General features: G+C 29.5%; 2 protein-coding genes across 2 annotated transcripts; one reads left to right on the top strand and one right to left on the bottom strand.

Annotated features, from left to right (window-relative positions):
• Positions 1-850: 850 nt before the first annotated feature.
• Positions 851-5,319, bottom strand: LOC111035515 (translation initiation factor eIF-2B subunit gamma). The gene is made up of 8 exons (XM_022317158.1): positions 4,816-5,319; positions 4,239-4,393; positions 3,980-4,148; positions 3,216-3,411; positions 2,843-3,137; positions 2,556-2,782; positions 1,379-1,482; positions 851-1,040 (listed from the first exon to the last, which is right to left on the bottom strand). Exons 1-8 carry the CDS (start codon positions 4,973-4,975, stop codon positions 988-990), a joined length of 1,359 nt encoding a protein of 452 aa, XP_022172850.1. The 5' UTR covers positions 4,976-5,319; the 3' UTR covers positions 851-987.
• An 861-nt stretch (positions 5,320-6,180) lies between these two features.
• On the top strand, positions 6,181-21,871 carry LOC111035514 (zinc finger SWIM domain-containing protein 8-like). The gene is given in 22 exon segments (XM_022317157.1): positions 6,181-6,334; positions 13,740-14,155; positions 14,293-14,466; positions 14,547-14,683; positions 14,754-14,949; positions 15,018-15,251; positions 15,315-15,569; positions 15,696-15,835; positions 15,901-16,049; positions 16,121-16,602; positions 16,682-16,852; positions 17,944-18,263; positions 18,337-18,539; positions 18,612-18,756; positions 18,842-19,328; positions 19,402-19,530; positions 19,595-19,921; positions 20,048-20,158; positions 20,235-20,427; positions 20,569-20,734; positions 20,815-20,964; positions 21,041-21,871. Coding segments are annotated over 22 exon segments (4,800 nt in total). The 3' UTR covers positions 21,102-21,871.
• Positions 21,872-22,387: the final 516 nt, after the last annotated feature.

Raw genomic sequence — 22,387 nt, forward strand, 5'->3', positions numbered from 1 at the left:
TCTACGAAAATAATGATACCATTTTAAATTAATAATTCAATAATCTAAATTTCAATTTAAAAAAGTAAAATATTCAAATTTCTTATACAATGAACATGAATTTATTATTATTAGATGTTTTCATCAACAATTTAGCAGCATGTAAAGTTGAAATTGAGATGGACTATAATATTAATAATATTTACATAATACATCTGTAATCTAACAAATTACAGGTACATTTTAGTATAAAAAATTTAAATAATCATGTACCTATTTGACTAATAATTGCAAAGTTTTTGTTAAACATTTGTTCAGCCTGCATATTAATAATATTAATATATTATAAAATATCCCCATTTCTTTAGAGACAGAAGCAGCATTGTCAGCAGACAAATTGTCTCTGCTCAGATTTGTTTGCTACTTTTCAACATAATGCTTTATTGTTGATTTAACACATCTTTCTATTGATCTACTCAATGAGGTGTCAAAGTATACAAGATAGCTAGCTAACAGGTTTTATTTTTACGCCAACGAACAAAATATAAACAATTGTGTACTAAACACTAGTACAACTGAACAATCTCATGACAAATAATGAGCATGAGTTATTGTGTATAACTTTTTTTTGTAAGCTTTGATATAGCAAAATACCATAACATTTTAATTAACAAAATGTAACCTATAACATTGTTATGTACAATTTGATTTAAATGTAGAATATTTTAACATAGGTAAGTAATATGATGACCATTTTATATCCATACAAAATTAATACTGAAAGTATTTGTTGGACATTTTAAAGATGTCTTTATATAATATTTTTATTACAAATCCTAGATAGTAGACAATAATAAAAGTAATAAATATGTATGTTTACAAAACATATTTATATTGTGCAAAGAAACATGTTTATCATACAATAATATCATAAGACAAAGATTAAGAGGATGCCAAACTCTTAAGTGTTGTCACAAACTGGTTTCAAATTATATACTTCATAAATTTTCAAAATTCCATCAGCCTGTCCATAGCAGTAAGTACTTCATTATAATGTTTTCCTAAAACAGATTAATAATAGTTGATTATTTTTAAAATTAAAAATTTGTTTTTAGTTGAATATATAATTTGTATGGGTTTAATTAAAACAGTTGTAAAACATAATTGAATATCAAGGTACCTACATACTGACATGAGCATTTTGTTTTAATAAATGGTAACATTTAATAATAAATAATAAATATTAAGCATCTTTGAATAAATATTTCAATATGAACGATTGTTTCAATTGTTTTAACTTATCATATGGAATAATTGTTCTTAATATTTGAAAGGTAAGTAGGTTATGTACGATTATAAATTATTATTATTAATTATATATCAATTAAACTAAAGTTACCTCCAGATGGGACCTTAAAATTCCCACTTATCAAACAGTCTTTAAGTTCACATCCAGCACTAATTACAGCATCATGACATACTATGCAATTTTGAAGTACACATCTGAAATTTCCAAGATTTTTCATCATTTACAATTTTAATTATAATAATATTAATATATATATATTTTTATTGTTAGTTAAAAGGCATATTGTTTAACAATTGTAAAAAACCATAATTATTATATAATAAATTCTCTGTCTCGTCTAAGCTTGACTTGGGAGTTGGGGGTTGCAATGGGCATGCCTAACGTGCACCAAAGAAATAGGAATAAGAATGTATCTCGTCTTAAAGGCGGCAACCAGATTCTTACTTGCAACCTTATTATAGTGATAAATATAGTGTTATAGTCATAAGCTTGACCTGTACGCAGCTCAGATACATTTTTATTCCAAGCAGAGTAAACAGTCTTGTGAGCAATGAGAATCACTTAATTATTCTATAAACTGTCTTTTAGCAGACTTAGTTTGCAATTTTTTTAAGATAAACAAGGGGCAGTGTTTCAAACCAAAACTAACAAACAAATTGTCAAGAAGTGTAATCTGACAAAACTAAAATAAAATAGGTCAGACTTAAACGGGACAGAGTATATGCACATATCAGAATATTATGAAGTCATTACTCATTAATAACAAAAATTTAATTTATGTAGCAACTGTAATATAAAAGAAATGTATTTCAATCCGGGGTTAAAGGGGGGGGGGCGCAGGAGGACTCAGTCCCCTTAAACAAATTAGGATTTTATACATTAGACATTATACATAAAATTATATATAGATCGCTTTAAACTATATGGAGACAATAGTGCCCTTTGGAATTTTTTCTCACTTTAAACTCTGATTTCAATACTTGAAGTCAAGAGTAAAATGTTTAATGTAAATATCCATTTATCGTAATTTGCATATTTTAAATAATTGGAAATTAATATTGAATAAAAAGTAAAAGCTCTAAAATTATAATATAGTAAGTTCGTTGTTACAATAATAATAATAATATATGTTTATTGTAAGAATGGATTATTAATCTCAAAGATTCTAGTTATATGTTAATACTAATCACCGTATATAAAAACTACTGAACTATCAGTCACTAATGATTGTTGGCAAATATCAGATATTTTTGAGAGAATAAATTACCTCTCTTCAATGGTAACGCCATTCATTAAAATACAATCAGTTATTCTAGTTTTTGAATTGATTGTACATCTTGAACCAATAGTGCTACTTTTAATAGATGTTTTCTCCATTATTTTAGTATTAGGTCCAACAAAACAAGTCTCCTTGTCAAATTGATTTGATAAAATTTCAGCACCAGGTGAAATTTTATCTTTTTCATCCCCTAGATTTATGTTTAACTTGTGAATCTACAAAAAAACAAGAAATTAAACAATATGTTAATACAATTAGTTTTGATTATTACTTACAATTTTATTGATTCTACAATAGTCGTACAAAGTGTTTGCACGTATTCCAATATTTGAATCAATCACACAAGCATAACATTTAATCATTTCTTCAACATTTGATATATTACCAAAACAAGACATAGAACGAATATTAGTTTCAATATCAGATTCTTTTGATATGTTAAATATATCAGGTTTTTCATCTTCTTCGTCTTCAATACACTTTTCATTTGATTCAATTTTTTTACAATGTTTTGATAGTTGTTTTTTTACTACAAATGGAAGTAGCTCTCCTTTAAGTGTTGAAATATTACTAAAATAAATGAAAAGTAGTTTAAATTAATAATTATATCTACATAGGAGTAAAATAAATAAAAATAATTTAACTTACACATCTTTTACAAGATATTTAACCAGCCAATGTTTCATAATATACATATGAGAATCTAATAATTTTGAGCAAAGGGTTAGATTTGAACATTTATTTAGTAATGAACTACTGATTGGCATGGTTTCTTCATAATCCGAAGCTGAAGCCATTAATAATAATCTAGACGTTTTTGAATCATATCCAATAATATCTTTTTCTGTAACATTTAATATTAATTTTAAAATTAGAAAATAATAAAAATCCAGTAAACACAGTGTCCGATAGTACTATTTCTTATAGTAATTGATTTATTACATTTTTAACAATTTGATTTTTGAAGATCAATATTGTATTATTATTATTAATATTTTTATTTCAATTGTTTTCTAAATATTATGTTGATGTAAGTATGTAACACCAATAAAATAGTTTGTTAATACTTAATTATAATAAATAATAACATTAAGTTTAGTTTAAAGTATTTAACAATAGTGATACACATTTCCCAATATTGAAAAAATCTTATTTATACTTTCAATAAAAATTTTAAAAAAATCTCAATTTAAATGAATTTTCATCAAAATGTCATAATTTTGAAGTGTTTAAATTAAATGGTAGGTTGGCTAATTGAAGAATTATAATTAGAGAATAGTATCAAAACTTTGAAGAAATAAAAATTAATAATAATTATACAAAGATTAACAAAAGTGGTAGGTTAATGTAGATATTGTTAATCTAGTTATTGTTTAGCAACACCTACATATTGTTATGAATTATGGCTTTACCAAACTTATTTTTTGATTTAAGGCCAGGTACAGTAAAAACACACTGTTCATCCTGTGATGGTGAAAAATACAAAGACACTAAGGATGCATTATTATTTCTGTAGATATTTAAGACTTGGTGTAAATCAACATCAGTTATTAAATCACAACTAAGAACGATGACATCGGTCTGAAAAACAAACAAATAAATATTATAAAGCAAATAATTGATATAATATAATACATATATTTACTATTTTAATTATTAATAATAAATTACTTGGATATAATCAGAGATATGTCGAAGAGAATCAGCTGTACCCCAATCTTCATCAGATGGAATTGGAACAAAACTCAAATTCATTTCAAAACCAAGGTGATCTACTTCTTCTTGTATATCACTAGCATAGTTATCTGCCACTATTATTTTTGTATCTAAAACAATAATATGAAAATTCAGAAAAAAAATAATTTAAGGGAGATTATTTTATTACTGACTACCTACCTATGTGAAGATTAAGATAGATATCTTTAAATTTTATTAATTTTTCAACTTAAACTATCAAATTAGTAGGTATATTATTATTTTCCTTTAAGTCAGAAATAAACTAACATTTTCTTTTTATTTGTTAAGATTTTCAAAAAAATGTGACAATTATTATATTATTGCTCTAAAGTGTGAAAGTCAATTAACATTGCTAAAATCTTAATATCTCATTGAATATGGGTACCTAATTGACAATAAAAAGTGGTAGTTACTTGTTAAACAGGATCCTTTTTTAACTTTTACAAACAGGTAGGTTTAGTCAATGTAAACATGCAGCAGGTACCAATACGCTATAACATTATCTACTCACCTCTGAACCCGGCGTTCTCAAGCAGCTTAAGAGGATAGTATATCATTGGCTTATTGCCGACTGGCAATAGACACTTTGGTTTCGTGGCCGTCATCTCGGGTATTCGGGACCCTTTGCCGGCGGCCATGACGACCGCTTGGAATTCCAACCAATTTTGCATGGCGATTAGCTACCGTCGAAGAGAAAGTTCTATATTATTATACTGTCAAAGGTTAGTCACAGCCCATAGGCGAGTGGCTACACAAGTCACAAGCTCACGAATCGATTTAGATGAAGTTACAAAAGCTTTTATACTAATATCGAATCTCGTAAAACGCAACTGGAGTCTGACGAATAGAATTCGTCGTCTGACCGTCTCACAATCGGCCCATCACCGAGATTGTGTGTCGCCGTGATAATGGCACGTCGAGATAACCCTTATCACTCGCAATGGGGAAGACGCGACGTTCCAGCGGAAGGGAGCCGCAGCAGCTGAGCTGACGACTGGACAACTACAGTTCAACTTCAATTCCAGCCTGCCATCAGTCACTTCAGCAGCAGCCAGTGCGGCCATAGGACTGGAAAATGGATAATATACGATAGGTTTTGTGAACGGTCTAAGCAAGGCGAGGGAAGAACATAATAATTTATGTTCTAAGGTTTAGCCCCATAAATATCGTAATAATCAGGTGGTCGGCAACACTGCACACAGTTGCACCTTTCGGGAACAATGGACTTGTAGTAATGTAGTAGTGGTCTGACTAGGGAAGAGAGAAAGCCCTACCAGTTCCACCTCCGACCTCCATAGATATCCGATATCCATTATTTTTATTATTGTTTGGTATATAGAAGGTTTTTTCCCCCTGTGTACCTACCTATTGCAACTCTTCTGACCGATAACAAAGGACAGCCAAAATACGAAATGGATCTCAAGTGTTCGTGATAATCGTCTTGTGTCGTAAGGACACCGCGAGCCGACAGCCAGCGGTCCATCGCTCTCTCCGTTCGTCGACGTCGTCAATATTCGCCGCTGCCACCACTGACATGATTGTCGTCACAGGGTGATCGGGGTCAAAAACCTCTTGTTCCAAGGGTTCAAGGTTGTTATCGTTCCTGACCGAGAGAGGCTACGATGCGCTAGGCTGCATAGGCCCACTGCACAGCACACATACACACACACACACACTCATAATTTCATTCACTTACATACACACTCTCCCACGGCGCACAGTACTGTCTACACATAGGATAAGTAGCATCAGTGTGTATCCTTTGTGTTTCTGAAAACGGTGTGAGCACTACTCATCCAAACTGGCGCATCCCGTTTTGCCCAGACGTTCCGGCAACGTCCATCACGATGGTCGACCTCCACTAATTGATGATAATATGCTGGCTTTATGGCATGAGAACGACCGTTTCTCGTTTGAGGACTCTGACCGGTTTGAAGAGGATTCACTATGTACATGGAGCAGTGAACCTGAATCTGCTTGCATAAACTGGAGAGGATGGAGGAAACCGACCGAACTGAACACTGAGGACGGTTAGTACATACCATAAAATAAATACTTTTGTGTTTTATATAGGCATGCTAGTTTGTCATTTCTTTTATTAGCAGAAAGGTGAAATGTATATGGTAGAAGTATTATGTTTTTAAAGCATCAACGTTCAATATGTCTACTTACTCAAATAGATTAGGTGACTAGGTACCATAATTATATATTATCCTACAAGGTATATTTTCAAATTATATTTTTCAACTACTTTAATATTAGCCCTGATATAAGTAAGCAATTTTTGGTATATTTCAAATAATTCTTTGGTTATTTAATACGATCATAAATATAAATTTTAAGTGTAGCTATGCTAGACTAATGTTTCTAATCTTGTGATTGTAAAAACAAAATTTAACCTATACAACTTGAATAGATTGTACTCTGATTTTTCATTAAATTTACCATCTATGGAACATGAGTTGCTTTTTATTTAACTTAGATATAGGTAGGTATTCACAGGTATTCAAGTCTAATGTCAGCCAGTTTATTAATTATAATTAATTTTATTAATCATATAATTAATTAAAATAATAAAATCTAAACATTTTAGATTTAATCCTGATAAATTAGGGAGATCCAATATAATTTATATATATTTGAGATTGCCCTATTTTCATCAATATAGATAATATAGTTAATATGGGTTAGGTTAACCAGTTTCCAGAAAAAAATTCTTTAAAAATTGAAATTTAAGATTCCTAGTAAAAATTTTTTATAGATGCCTAAGTTGCTATTTTAAAGTTTATATTATTTATCTATTGAATTTTAAAGTCTTAACAAAAAAAAAAAAAATGGGTTCCATTATTTTACATGATTTTTTAAAAGAACATTCTGATACTGTATCTCCCAATTATAACATTTATTTTATGGTTGATATATTTAATAATTTAAATTATCATTATATGTGATAAATTTAAGTCACTGGTTTAAGGTATTGCAACTTAAAAGCTTTGGCTATGTGGCAGTACCTATGTAGAAAAATATTCTCCCTTAAGTTTTAAATATTGTAGGTAATGATTTATTTATTTTTATTTTCAATTTTAGAATGTATTGGTATTGGTATTTTCTAAGTTTTTGATAACAATTATCCTCACATTAATATTTAACTGTTTTTACTAGTTATAATAAAAAATAACTAAAAAGTATAAAAATGTAGTTTTTACCAATTTACAACGTTTCAAGTAATGATTAGCAAAATTTGTTGCAAACTATCCATTTGTAAGTTAACAATCATAATCATTTCATTTTCAAAATTGAATTCAAACCATACATTTTTCTAAAAAAATAGCTTGGAAAATTAGGCAATTCATAAATACCTATAATTAAATATACCATTATGTACAATGCACATGAGGAATATTAAATAATGTAGGAGGTATTTTAGAATTAGATGATTATTATTATTTTTGTAAAAGAAAAAACGTGTATTAGTTAGGTATTAGGTATATTTTTTTGTAGTACCAATGTCCTATTAATGACCTAGTTACTGTTTTCTATGGTTCTGGTCCACACACCGATAACACTTGCATTTTAAATGTGGTTTTAAAAGTTCTATAGAGAATTGACAGTTTTCCTTGTATTATCCAAATAAGTATAATTTCCTATTATTTAAAATATCTTAATACGCATGTAAAATAACTAAAACAATTTATTATTATTATTAATAATTATAAAGAAACAAAACAGTTGATTTTTCAAAATGATACTTATAATATTATTGTTTTTATTAATAAGATAAATCAAATGATGACCTAATTAATTTCATTAGGCAATTATTAAATTGCCTATTACCTAAAAATATTTGGTTTGATATTACTGCTCAAAATTACACAAAAAGTAGCTAATTTTGGTTATTTTGTTTCATAATTTATATTATAAATTTCATAATTTATTAGTTATTACCTACTTAATACATAATTTAAGTTAAAACAAACGTATAAGTAATACATTATTATGTGTGTAGTAAATATTGAGTTATAAAAATGTACTTAGGTCTAACCTGACTATGATACTGTATTTTTGGCAAGAGAACATTTTCTTCCTAAACAATTTTAGTTATAAGAGACATTTTATTTCCATGTTTAATGTATACATAAGCACATAAGCATATTGTACTCTGTTTACATTCAGAGCTTGACTATTGACAATCCAAAATCCAATATTTCTTGTCACTGAATGGAATACCTATATCTTTTCTCAAATTGTCAATCCTCATATAGTATTGTATGATACAAAAATGATACAAAAAAAAAAACCAAGTACCTAATTGTTAATAATTTTTTTTTTTGGTACATTTATAGTTATATATTCCATTAATTCTATCGTAAATATAATGTGAATAAAAATGCCCAACGCTCTAAGAGAAAATTTTCTAGATTCTGTATTCTCGCCTTATCTCATAAATGAAATATTCTAATACCTATCTAAATGATAAATGTATTATCAATGTACCATTGTAGATTATAAGCTAGGTACTATTTGTTCAATTTTTTTATTTAGAGATGTTGAATTCACATATTATTTATGAGAGATGTATATGAATTCCTGGCTTCTAACATTTTAAACATAGTTTAAGTTTTATTAATTTATTATAATACCTACTAGATGCTGTTCACTTAAAAAATTTTGGATGAAGCTTTCGAATTTAAATTAGAGTTTCTTATTTCAAATTGTATGTAATTTATATAATTATTAAAATAACAACTATTAAATGAGTGTAGCAAATTAGAATAGAAGTATACATAGGCATGAATTTTATTTTTTTAATTGCAATAGGTACCAAAGTCAATTTGATAGTTATTTCTTCTTTAAATATTATTGTAAATTTTTCCGTATTAAACAATAATAACAATAACAGCATTAATTACATTGAGAGGGAGGTTCTCCAATATAGGAATCCTCAAACTTTGAAGGAAAATGTCTTATTAACTTTTTAATCAAAGAAGACAGCTGTTCAAGACATCAGTGTCTTATTAATTAATCTCCAGGGAAGTGTATGGGAACTAAGATGTAAGTGTTTATTATAAAAATGTTTGTGAAAATTTTATCATTTCTCATATTGATTTATTATAAAATAAATCCCTTGATACTTAATAGTTAATCTACATAAATATATTTAAAACTGTCTACTTGTATTACCATTTCTCCATTTAAATATTATTCTATTAAACATAATATAGGAAATCCAAAACCCAAATAAATTTATTGCGGTAATACATGTGCATTTTTATCTATTATTAAAAAAATAAAATTATTTTTTAAATATTGAATGTATAAACGTTCTCCTACACTTATTGATTTTCCATTTTTTTAGCTCATTATTTGAATTATTTCCACAATTTTACACCATCTACTTTTTATAAGTAGTTATTAGGCAATGTTGTGTGGTGGGAGGGGGGATAAACACTCAAAACCCCTCCTAGCTATGCCACTGTGTAAGGATTTATCGAGATTTCTTTGAATGTTTTTGGATGCTATTGTGGGGTCATAATTTGTAGAAAGAATTTCTGTACATCAGCTTAAGTGGCTATTAATGTGTTTTCGGAGTTAAGAATGTCAGCTGTGAAATGGTAAGAGATCTAGTCATAAATCAGATGTATTCCTGATTCTTATTGAAAACGAAATGAGAAGGAATTACCTTGACAAACAAGAAATATGCTGTTAGAAGGTAAAATTGAATTAACAATTATTTCTAAATATTTACTATAGTGAAAAACTTTAATCCAAATTTTCAGACATGTGGAAAGTCATAGACCCAATCTAAACTAACCTAACCTTATACAGACCCATAATCCCATTGCCAGTACTCAGCAAATTATTTGACAAAACCATACTCAAAAGAATCATAGGTACCCAATTTCAAGTCCCAAAAACTTTCCCAACTACCCATTTTTGTTTTGGAGCTAATCACTCCGCAATCCATCAAATTCAACAAATTCTCGATAAAATAGCCTCCTCGTTCGAAAACAAAAATTACCACCCGGGTGCGGCATTGTATTCTTTCATGGTTCTAAAGCTTTTGGCGGTGTGAGATACACTGACCAGCTTTTTTTAAAATTTAAAGTTAAAGTTTAAATATAATTATATTTCTTCCGCCACAGCCGTATATGTTGTTTCCATCTTAAAGAACGTAAAGCATGACAACATTTTCGTTCACAATAATACACTGGACCGTAATTTCTAAAATTAGAGCGAATTATTTTTAAGTTAGTTATGATCATTTTTAAATGTACAGTTTAAGAATTTGACGTGTTTTACGTCTGCGTTCTCTTAGGATTGGATACTTAAGAAATATTATTGTATTGAAAGAGCTGGTTAGTGTATTATACACCGTCAAAAGATTTAGAAACGTGTAAAAATACACCGCCGCCCGAGTGATAATTTTTGTTTTCGAACTGGGAGGCTATTTCATTGAACATTAATTGAACTTGATGGATTGAAGAGTGATTTGCTATATAACAAAATTGGGTATTTGGAAAGCTTTTGGGACTTGAGATTCGGCATGATTCTTTTGAGCCTGATTCCGTCAAATATTTTGGTTTTGTGTCAGTTTAAGGTTAGGTTAGTTAAAGCTGGGTTTATTACTAGTCATTTGTCTGAAAATGTAGATCAAAGTTTTTCACTATAGTAAATATTTAGAAATAATCGTATTATATTTTTATTAATGGTACATTGGTACTCACAACCTTGACGTTAAATTATTTATCAATTTTAAATTTAAAAAAAAAAAGTAAAATAATGGTTGAAATTACCAACTACTATTGAAATTTGTTTTTTAAAGGAAACCTATCAATAGGTTTCATAACAGTTAGTAATATAATAATAGTATAATAATAGTAATAACACTATTACCTAGCCACTAGTCAGTAGTTAAATACCAACACGTCCAACACTATGTGCAGTTTATTGTATATTTTATAATAATATAGTATATAGTTTAGGTACATCAATATAATCCTATGTTATCTAATAAAAAAAATCAATTTTTTATGAATACACGCCGAGGTATGAAATGTACTAACGATGAGCTAAACTTTATTCAACTTGTAGGCTCGAGTTATTCTGTGATCTAAGAAAAAAAATAAAAACCACACTGTACAAAATTGTATTTTTCTCATTGAGCAATAAACCATAAAATGTTGTATTATAATTATTATATACATTTATTTTTCATTGTTTGATTTTTATCTTTTCTGAACCATATCCTTTTGCTTGGCATCTTAAGAGGACGTTATACCCGCATGCATTGTCTCCGTCTTATAAGAGCGTAACATATCAAATTTTACGTTCAGCTGATCACATTTAACTCAGTTAGCTTAAAAATTAGAGTGAATTGACCTCTTATTAAAATTGAAGGTAAGATTATTACGGAGGGCTTCTCTTGGGATTTTTGTTATATTTTAATTTTAAAGAGAGTTATGAGTATTTTAAGTTGTACAAACAATTTACAATTTTAAAATTAAAATATAATAAAAAGCGCTCGAGAAGCCCTCCATGATAATCTTATCTTAAATTTTAATATGAGGTAAATTCATTCTAATTTTTAAGTTAACTGAGCTAAATGTGATCAACTGAACGTAAAATTTGATATGTTACGCTCTTATAAGACGGAGACAATACATGCGGGTATAACGTCCTCTTAATTAGAAATAACTGTTGCAGCCCGCTTAACAAAAATATGCAGCGGCCCAAACAAAAAATAATGCGAGTATAGCTATTATAATTTATAGCTAATAATATTATATTATAGTTGCTTAAAAATCTGTAGGCACCCATTTACTTGTATATTAATGGGTTTGCTACTACTACTAGTTACTACTACTAGTTACTACTACTATTACACTATAGTGTAATTATAAGTATTTATAAAATAGTATACTACTTTTCAAAGTACGTATTTTTATTTAAAAGTATCGGGGCAGTTATCACTTACAGCCCATTAGTTATAACTGTCCTTATGACAGGCGTCATTTTCGTACAAAAGTGTCTTCGAACGGCGTCCAGTAATATTAAATGTTTTCCAAACAATTGCAGAGGTAGAGCCGTAGAGGGGCTTGTGCTCTCCCTCACTCTTTATTTCTGTAAATAGTCACCTGGCGGCTGGCCCCGCTGTACATTGGCTATATAGAAACAGTGGTGGCGTGGTTCACAGTTAGTGGAGGGGATCAATAAATATCGTACATGATTTGGTGTGTGTGTGTTTTACTTCTTTCATTTATGTAATTATTTAATAAAAAAAAATGACAGCTGCGTCGTCACCACTGCTAAGCCTAACTGTATTCTATAACATTACGAAAATAAAATTAATTTTATTTGCTCTCTTCTTATTATTTGCATTTCCTAATGTAAATAAAAATAATGCCATAATGATGTTTTTTATGTAGGTATAAACATATTCATGATTTTAATTTTTAATTTTCAGAGTTAGGTATTGAACAATAGATATATTGTGTCTTGACGACATCGGTACGTTTAAATTATTAAAACCTTCATTTTGGATATTGTTTTAATAACTTAGAAAATAAAATATAATTTACGAGATTGGAATTACGGAAATAAAAGTATTTTTAATTGCAATATTTTACTTACTCATAACTTGCTCAAAAATTAAAATACCGCATAAACATAGATAATGTTCTTACTTTTAAGTTTGATGATAGCCAATAATAGATCAATTCACTTTTATATTGATGATTATATAAAATAAGTTCTAATGAACTCAAATTTGCAATGTTATACACTTGTAAGAGTAAGAACCCTTACAGTAAAACGGTGACAAAACAACAATAAACAGGGGTGTTTAGTGCTTACTGCAGCCTCTTTAAGTAATCAATATTATTGTTCGGTTATATCTTATATAAGTATATAATTCAAATTTTTAATATATATATAGATATCATTTCCCTTAATAGTTTATATTTTTCAACCTTCTCAGTATATTATATTCACTTTTCTATTATACTTCCATCGTAATTTTTATTATTTCTATTACATTCTTTGGCCTTAACCCCGTGTATTATTTATTATTTTTGTATAGTATTAGTTGTTTTAACTAAATCTAATTAAATAAATGATATCTATTGTTATCTAAAATTGTGATGTTTGATTGTTTTTAATTCATTTTACTACATCCTAAATTAAATGTACAGGGACATTTACTATTATTAAAATATAACCAAATCAAATAATAATTTTGTTGTCATTTACGAAATACACAATACATAATTTAATATTTAAATAAAATGCTTGTATAATTATTATATCATTGTTTCAAATATGTAACCAGTATTCGTTTCTTTAATTAGAATATTAAGAATAGAATCCCTGTTTTTTCATTCTACTACTGACGAATGATGATCATAAATTATAAATGTACTTATGTTCATTTTTCAGAGCCTAGAAATGTAGTTAAATCACTGGTTGAATTAGCTGCTCAATGTGTCGCTCTATTCATACCTTATGAACTTGTTGAACAAGAGTACCCACCTGTACCAGAAGAACTTCAGCTTCGTATTGCCTTTTGGAGTTTTCCCGATAGCGAAGACGATATTCGCTTGTATTCGTGTCTGGCCAACTCAAACTCCGACGAATTTTTACGTGGTCAGAATTTATACACATCCAACGCTGTTAAAGACTCTGTACAAATAGGATTTCATTTGAGTGCTAATGTACATCATGGTGGCCGCAGTGTGTTCAATGTGGCAATTACATTCGACCGAAAAAAAATAACAACATGTAATTGCACTTGTGAACCCATGTCATATTGGTGTTCTCATGTGGTTGCTGTCTGTTTACATAGAATATACTGTGTAAGAAACTTATCATTACTTAAAGCGAAAAAAAAATATTATGCACTTATGACAGTATAATTAGTGCATACCACCTGGTGTAGTGAATTTTCTCAATTTTTGTGTAATATTATATTTTATTTATTTTTGACATTTAGTCTGATGAAGTTTGTTTGAGAGCACCTGTTAGTGAAAGCCTTTCCCGACTAGAAAGAGATCAACTACAAAAATTTGCACAGTATCTGATTAGTGAGTTACCTCAACAGATATTACCTGCTGCACAACGATTACTGGATTCACTGTTGTCTTCACAACCAACTGCTATTAATTCTGTAAGATTTATGATAGTTGAAATATAAATGTCATACTAAATTCTAAGTTTTACCATATACTGATTATCACTGTATTTTAGACAAGTGGAGCACCAGATCCAACTGCAGGTGCATCTGTGAATGAACAAACAACTTGGTTTTTAGATGAAAAAACATTGCACAACAATATTAAAAAAAGTTTGATCAAATTTTGTGTTCCTTCACCCTTAGTTATTAGGTAATATAATACACTCTAGGTTTTTTTTTAAAACTTTTCAGAATTGATTAACTTAAGTTTTATTTCTTAGCGATGTAAACATCTTATCACAATCTGTTCCCCCTGCTACTGCAGAATGGGCAAATCTATTGCGTCCATTACGCGGTCGTGAGCCTGAAGGATTATGGAATTTACTATCAATTGTGAGAGAAATGTTTCGTAGAAATGACGAGAATGCTTTACATCTGTTGGAAGTGCTGACAGAAGAAGCTATTGCATGTGATCAAGTATGGAAATATTGACTGTTATTATTATTTGTTTTTTTTTCTAAACAATGTTTAATCATTATTTATAGATCATGGTTTGGTGGTTTAACACAAGAGTAGCATTACATAGCGGAGGAAGTGGAGGAACTAAGCATACTGGCCCAGCTGGCAATACCAACACAGCATCTCATGCTTGCGCTTTACTTTGTGATGAAATGGTAACTCTGTGGCGTTTGGCCGCTTTAAATCCAAGCATTTCACCTGATCATAAAACTTCATTAAAAATAAAATTTAAAGACTGGCAAGAAAAAATATTCACTAGAGTAAGTAATTATTTATATAATTTAACAATATTATTTTATAAATTTGTTTACTTAAAATTGTAGGTGATGAAACACAGAAATTTGTCAAACAGTAAATCACTAAATAATTTTCGCCAAGATACAGAAATTTTTGTGGGATTCAAACCTGCTTGTGAAGCTTGTGACCTAGACTGGGTAAATTATCCAATAGCTGGAATCACTTATGGGACTAATTGCTGTTGTGATGATGGTTCTTGTGTGCACATTAAACGGACAGGAACAGCTACACATTTTATGGGAGACCATATAAACTGGAATGAATGCAGTTCATCTGCAAGAGTAAGTTTAACAAAGGAAAATATCCTTAATAAATTGTATATTGATATTTTTAAAAAGCTTTTTATTTTTTAAACTGTGTTTGCAATAATAAATATTACTTATTCTGATACTTCATAATTATTTTAGGGGAATTCTTCTCAAATATGCTTAGATGAATGTTTCTTGGATTTAAAGAATAATCGACATTTGCACTTTGGAAGTAGGACACATCGATATGATTACCGTACCAGATGTAACATGATTCGCAACCATATGCCAAATAATGAGTATGCTTAATACTAATAAGTTCAATTTGTGACAAATAATAATAATAATAATAATAATAATATAGGAATAGAGCAATGACAAATGTCTACTGGGTGCATATGCCAAGAAATATATCATTACCTCCACCGGATGATGAAAACGCAAGCAATAATACCACTAGTCCTGAGGAATTCTCAACTAATGAGTCTTTAAGTGCATCAGCAAGTTGTACAAGTAATTATTTCAATTTTATGTTCTACATTTTAAATTTAAAAATACATGTTCATATTTTTGTTTAATTTTAGATTTTAATGCATCTACAAGCTCCTCGTCTAGTACCCAACCCAGTACACCTCATCAAATCAATAGTACATGTAACACATCTGAAAGCTTGAGTAGCGATGAAGGGGATCGAATAGCTGCACAAAAGTCTACTTCTTCCCAGACTATCACACCACCTGATATGGATGAATACAATTTCCTTTACTTATATAACCCAAAAGACTTGACATCAACAATATCCTCAGATTTTGTTGCTAAAACAATAAAAGATCTTGATCATCAAATGCCTTCGACATCCAAAATACCTGCTACACCTATTACTCCATTAGTAAAATTAGATGCAGAGTGGGAAACAATGTTTGCAAGAGCAGAAGGATTGTATGGTTATGGTCATACGAATGAAGCTTGTGTACTTTGTGTAAAGCTTGTTGACCAGTTTTTAAAAAATCCACCTAATTTTATTATTGAAATACCGCCATCAATGATAAAAGGAAAACGAAAAAAAGTATATACTCATTATATTAGAACTGATAACAATATTTTCTCATGTTAATAAATAAATAAATAATTATTTTATATTTTAGATTAATCCCGTCAGTCACCACTTGTCTACATTGGCATCAGAAATTCTACAAAAATGCTATTTTTTGTGCTCTGTTTTAGCAGAAAGGAAAGAATATTATTTACATGCATTTAAAATTGGTTTATATGGATTGGAGATGCCAAGACTGCCTGCTAGCACAAAGCCTTTAGAAGTGAGCTTTGTCATTAATAATAGGGCTCAAATTTGTATATTCTTGTTAAGTTTACCCACTTTTGCACCTAACGATCTTACCTCTCGTAAAATACCAGATTCTCTATGATTGATTGGCAGCTACCACTGTAGATACAGATTACAAAAACTTAATAATCAAACATAAAAAATATTATATCATCTGATGTTCAGGGGCCATATAGTACCATATGGTTTCATAGCGTTCGACACTAGAACTCTTAGTTAAGTACCATGACTGGTGTACACTTGCCAAGTGCACCAATAATTAAGTTGGCTAACTGTTCTAATGACTGATATATTTGTCAAGTATATTCATTAGTTCATTGACCGTTCTATGACTTGTAACATATTACCGATAAGGTGATAATCATCGGGAAAGTTACCAGTAACCAATTGTACAAGTATATTGTAATTAGAGATGGAGGATTGAACATTTTTAGTAAAAATCATAAACATCATACAGTCAAACTACCTCCAAAATATCTTTAATTCTGTATGAAACAGAATTTTTGAAGAGGATATCTGCAATATTTGTTTTTTCTCAGACCCAAACGCGACATACAGAAAACCTTTTCACTTAAAATTGTTTTTTAAAATGTTTTATTAATTTAAGCAGCCCCTATACAATCAATATTATTGGTATCAATAAAAAACCATTTTTGTTAGTCAGGTGTGCACTGTATGAGTTGAGTAAGCATAAGATAATATGATTGATGAAAGTGTGATTAAAATACTTTCAGAATTCTTGTTGAGCATATTTGAGCATACTCCAACAGTTTACAATATTGAGGTCAATATATTTATCATATAATGTACATTTAATAAAAATTTATAAATAAACATTTCTGTAACTCGTTTATTAACATAATTTTTGGTCCATAAACAAATTGGATTTAAAAACGTATCGTAATTTTTGATCCATATTAATCTGAGCTTTACTCATCGCATTATTTACTCTATGATAAAATGTGTATTAAAATTAAATAGCATGTATATTGTATAAGCATACTCCACATAATATATTATGTAAAATAAACAAAAAAAAAAACTGAAGTAAAAATTATTTTTTAGGTTAAAATGGCTCATCAAGAAGGAGAAATATTAAATCATTTAAAACGCATGTTGCCATTAGGTAAAGAACAAGTGAGCATTCTCCAAAATAGGGCAAAACTTTTACGTGAAGGTCAATAAAAAACACGTGGTGAATCGTTATTGCCATTAAATTTGGCCTCATTAATTTTCGAGTGTTTGGCGATGTGTCAGTCACCTACGCAAGATAAAATCGGTGATGAGACTTTAGGTTTTGAAGCATCTGTAGCCGCTTTAGGTATGAAAGCGAACATAAGTGAAGCGGATCATCCATTGCTCTGTGAAGGAATTCGAAGACAAAGGTTAAGATTTTGCTAGTATTTTTAATTATTCTTATAATGTATTGTTGTGACTAAATTATATCAATTATTTTAGGGGTGATTTGGCAACAAATATATTAATCCGTTATAAGAATAATCCTACTCGTTTGGCTTTGGCTATGGACAAACTATTGGATAGAGAAGTTCATCCATTTTTACAGTCAGCAATGGACTCTTGTTGGTATCAAATAAGAGATCCTAGGAATTTACCATTAATAGCCATGAAGAATGTTGCAAACAGCAATATTCATAATCAACGTAAGTATAGATTTATGACAATCAATAGTGTCACATTCGTTTATTAAAATTTTTGTTTGTTTGAATGTTTAGCACTACAATGTCACAATCCAAATGTAACCAGTGTTCCTGGAGAGTTGGACGCAAACATAGCTGTTATGACGTTAAATCCCATACCGCCTCAATCGTCTAGTAGTTGTAATGTAGGATTATCCTCTCATAGGAAAGATAATAACAGGTATTATTTCATTAATTTTAAATTTTATGATGGATTAATACTTTTGTTAAGGTTTCTAATATTAATTTTTAATAACTATCTTTAGATATAAAAGTAGCAAACGTTTATATCCCAGTCAACCAAACCAAGCTTCCGAAGCAAATGCTCACTACTTATTTGAATTGGGTAAAACGATTCTGAGCAAAGTAGGTGGGCCGATACAAACTACAGTATTTTCACAACCTCCATTACCTACTCAACCACATCGTGCACTACACATGTGTGCATTCCAATTGGCCTTGTATTCTTTGGGTCTTCTCAACCGTGTTACGCCCAACTGGCGAAGTCGCAACTATTCATCTCAAGTTACATGGATTGCTGATCACGCAATGGAAGTAGGTGCACCAGCCACACTGTTCCTACTAGGTACATGGGATGGTCATTTGACACCAACCGAAATAGCAAATATTGCTGATAGAATGTCCAGGAGTCATGAACGTAATACTGTCGAGGCAGCAGCACAATTGGCATTGTCATGTTTAAAACATTCAGTTGCTCTCAATCCAAACGAAATAACAAGAGCTATAATACAGGTAACACATAATTTTATAATTACTAAGAGTTTCAGATTTTTAATAAATCTATATGGGTTTTTGTCATGTCTAGTGTAAAGAACAGTCTGATCACATGATGGAAATTGCTTGTCTCACTGTAGAAATGGCAGCCAAAGGTGGAGGAGTTTTTCCTGAAGTTTTATTTAGTGTAGCAAAACACTGGTTTGACTTATATATGAGGGTATGTGTTCTTGGTTTACTTGTGTAAAAGTATTTTAACTTAGGTGCTTTTTATTTTTATGCAGAATTCCAATCCAGACGAGGACAATTACATGCTACAAGTTGATCCCAGAGAAGAATTCAAATGCCCTTATGTTTATCAAGCCAACTATTCAATGTCAGTTGACACTTCCCAACAACCACCTCCTCCTCTATATGCGCATCAATTGATGGTGCCACCTCAGACATCTCCAGCTCATGTGTACCAACTATCATACTTTCCTAACCAATCAATTCCTCAAAATTCACCACCACTCAATACTCAACAGCCCAAATTAATGTATTATCCATATCCATCTGTGTCTACATCAAACCAATACGCACAACAGTACTATTCTCCATACATACATCAAGTAATAAAAATTTTTTTTATTATTTATATGTGAACTTAATGAATAAATAAATGTATTTTTAAACTCTAAAAACTATTGATAGTTTAACTTCTGTTTAAATTCAATGATAAACTGTTTCTATTTAAGACTCCTGTGCAGTATCAAAATGCAAATCCTCAAAGGCAACCACAGCAAGGACCACCGCAATATTTTGTTCAGCCTACTAATCAAATCAGAACCCCACAGCAACAAGCAGAAGTATACATTTTGTTAAATTTAAAACAAAAGCACAACACAATCTTAAAATTTGCTATAATTCAATTTATTCATGTAGGCAAATATTATGTCCAACCTTCCACCACCAAATTTCAGACAAATTCATCATTTGACATCAGCGTACCGTGTTGGGCTTTTAGCTTTAGACACGTTGGCTAGACGTGTCCACGAACCTAATCAGGCAAAATACTCTAGAAACCCACCATTCAGAGAAGACATACAATGGTTATTGCGTTTGTCAAAGAAACTAGGTACATGTTTTAAATCAATTAAAAACAATACACACCAAAAAAAGCTTGGTGGTCGACTTATATATTATTTTTACAATACACATATATTTCAATATTTGTTGTATACAATTTATATAATTTTTATTTTTTCTTATTTCTTAGGACCTAATTACACTCAACAGTTTTGTTTGGCTGTCACTAACAGTGTAGTGAATCCTTTCACACTACACGATGTTGCAATGGAGGCTGTTATGTATATGGCACATTTTAATCCCAGTCCTACCATCTGCTCCACATTGAGTCCCTTAGTGGAAAAGTGTCATTCAATGTATGTGTTATTACATTATTATGTATAAATAATATGCTGTTTCGAATTGATCGGTCTATAACTTGACTATTTGTACACAGGTATATTCAACTGTTACATCAAAAGTTATATCAATTGTCAGCAGCAGACTACGAAGAGTATGTCGGAATACTCTATTCTGCTTATGGTGCATTCGCTATGACACCTGAAGGCGGTACCATGTTCAAAGACTGGTTGCAGTCTGTTAGAAGGTGAGCAATATTTAAATTGATTTAGTATTTAAACAGTATTTTTCATTAAATTAATGATTATTTATTTGTATTTTAGATCTAAATCGTGTAAAAAAGAACTATGGACCATGATAACAAATATGCTACCCACTACATGACATTGGTGTTCTGAAGTAGTTGTATTCTCCGAGGGCCGCGTTTCGCCCTAAACAACGATAACATATAGCGATTTTAGATTTTTATTTTTCTTATTTTAATTTTTAAACAATTATTCTCAGTTAAAACAAAATGAAAACTCCAATGATTTTCCATACTCGTACTGTGTTGACCTAAACCTATGAAATAACAAATTTTTCAAATGTGTTAGTTAATTTTTTAATTTTTTAATTTTTTTTTTTTGTTCACCTAGCTAATTTTTTGTGAATTATATCTATATTATCATTAATATTGCGTTTACTCACATTTGACTTTTTCTTACTTTTTTCTTTCATTTTTAATTATTATTATTATTATTATTACTATGTTGATTTTTATTTCTTATTTTTGATTTAATTGTGCGCGCATTAAGTCCGTTACACTGTATAAGCATAAGCTGAATATTATAATAAGACTGTTTTTTTATGTACTCAACACGTTCAAGTATTACTAACATCATAGATTTAGCTTATGTTTAAGGCTTAAATTAAATTTAAAAAAAAAAAACTACAAAGACTTACTTAGGTAATTTAATTTGCAAAGAAAAGTTTTTGTTTGCCTTTCATTCCTCCCCTATTCAGGACTACTTACATAAACAATATTTAAGATCTCTAGGCTATTTACACGATTGATGGCAACACAAACGTAGCAAATTGTGTAATATATTTTCCGTGTTGCCATCACCGTAGTTAATTTTGTCAAAAAAAAAAAAAAACATTCACTCTATTCAATTGATTTTTTTATTACTAGTGCATTATATTAAAATAAATAGTTATTATATTATTTTAGTATATATATATAAATATATATATTTTTTTTTGCGTTTAAAGTTTTGTCAATTTATCATAAACATAAATAGGTATTGTGTGCAACTCTAAATGAAAATGCTGGAATTAAGTATTTTAGATAAAAAATATGAACAATTATGTTTTAATACATGCTTTGGTTTTACAAAATTTGTATTTTTGTGCTTATTTTTAGGATAAAAATATTAATGAATTTAGGTTACATGATTTTATTAATCAAATCTAGGGCCATGATTTATTGTATTAGTTATAAAAAGTAAAGCTATGGTTTTTGCTCTCAATATTTATTAGTTATTACTAATATTTTATTGTTTTAATTACGCTTTCGATTACTTGATTTTGTAACTTCTTTTAATTGAATTGTATTTAGAATATAAGCAACATCCGATCGCTCACTCACCTGTGCTCACCTTAGTACTTAACTACAAAATTTATAAAATAAT

Source organism: Myzus persicae, unplaced genomic scaffold (assembly GCF_001856785.1).
Source record: "Myzus persicae strain clone G006 unplaced genomic scaffold, MPER_G0061.0, whole genome shotgun sequence".
NCBI classification, from domain to species: domain Eukaryota; kingdom Metazoa; phylum Arthropoda; class Insecta; order Hemiptera; family Aphididae; genus Myzus; species Myzus persicae.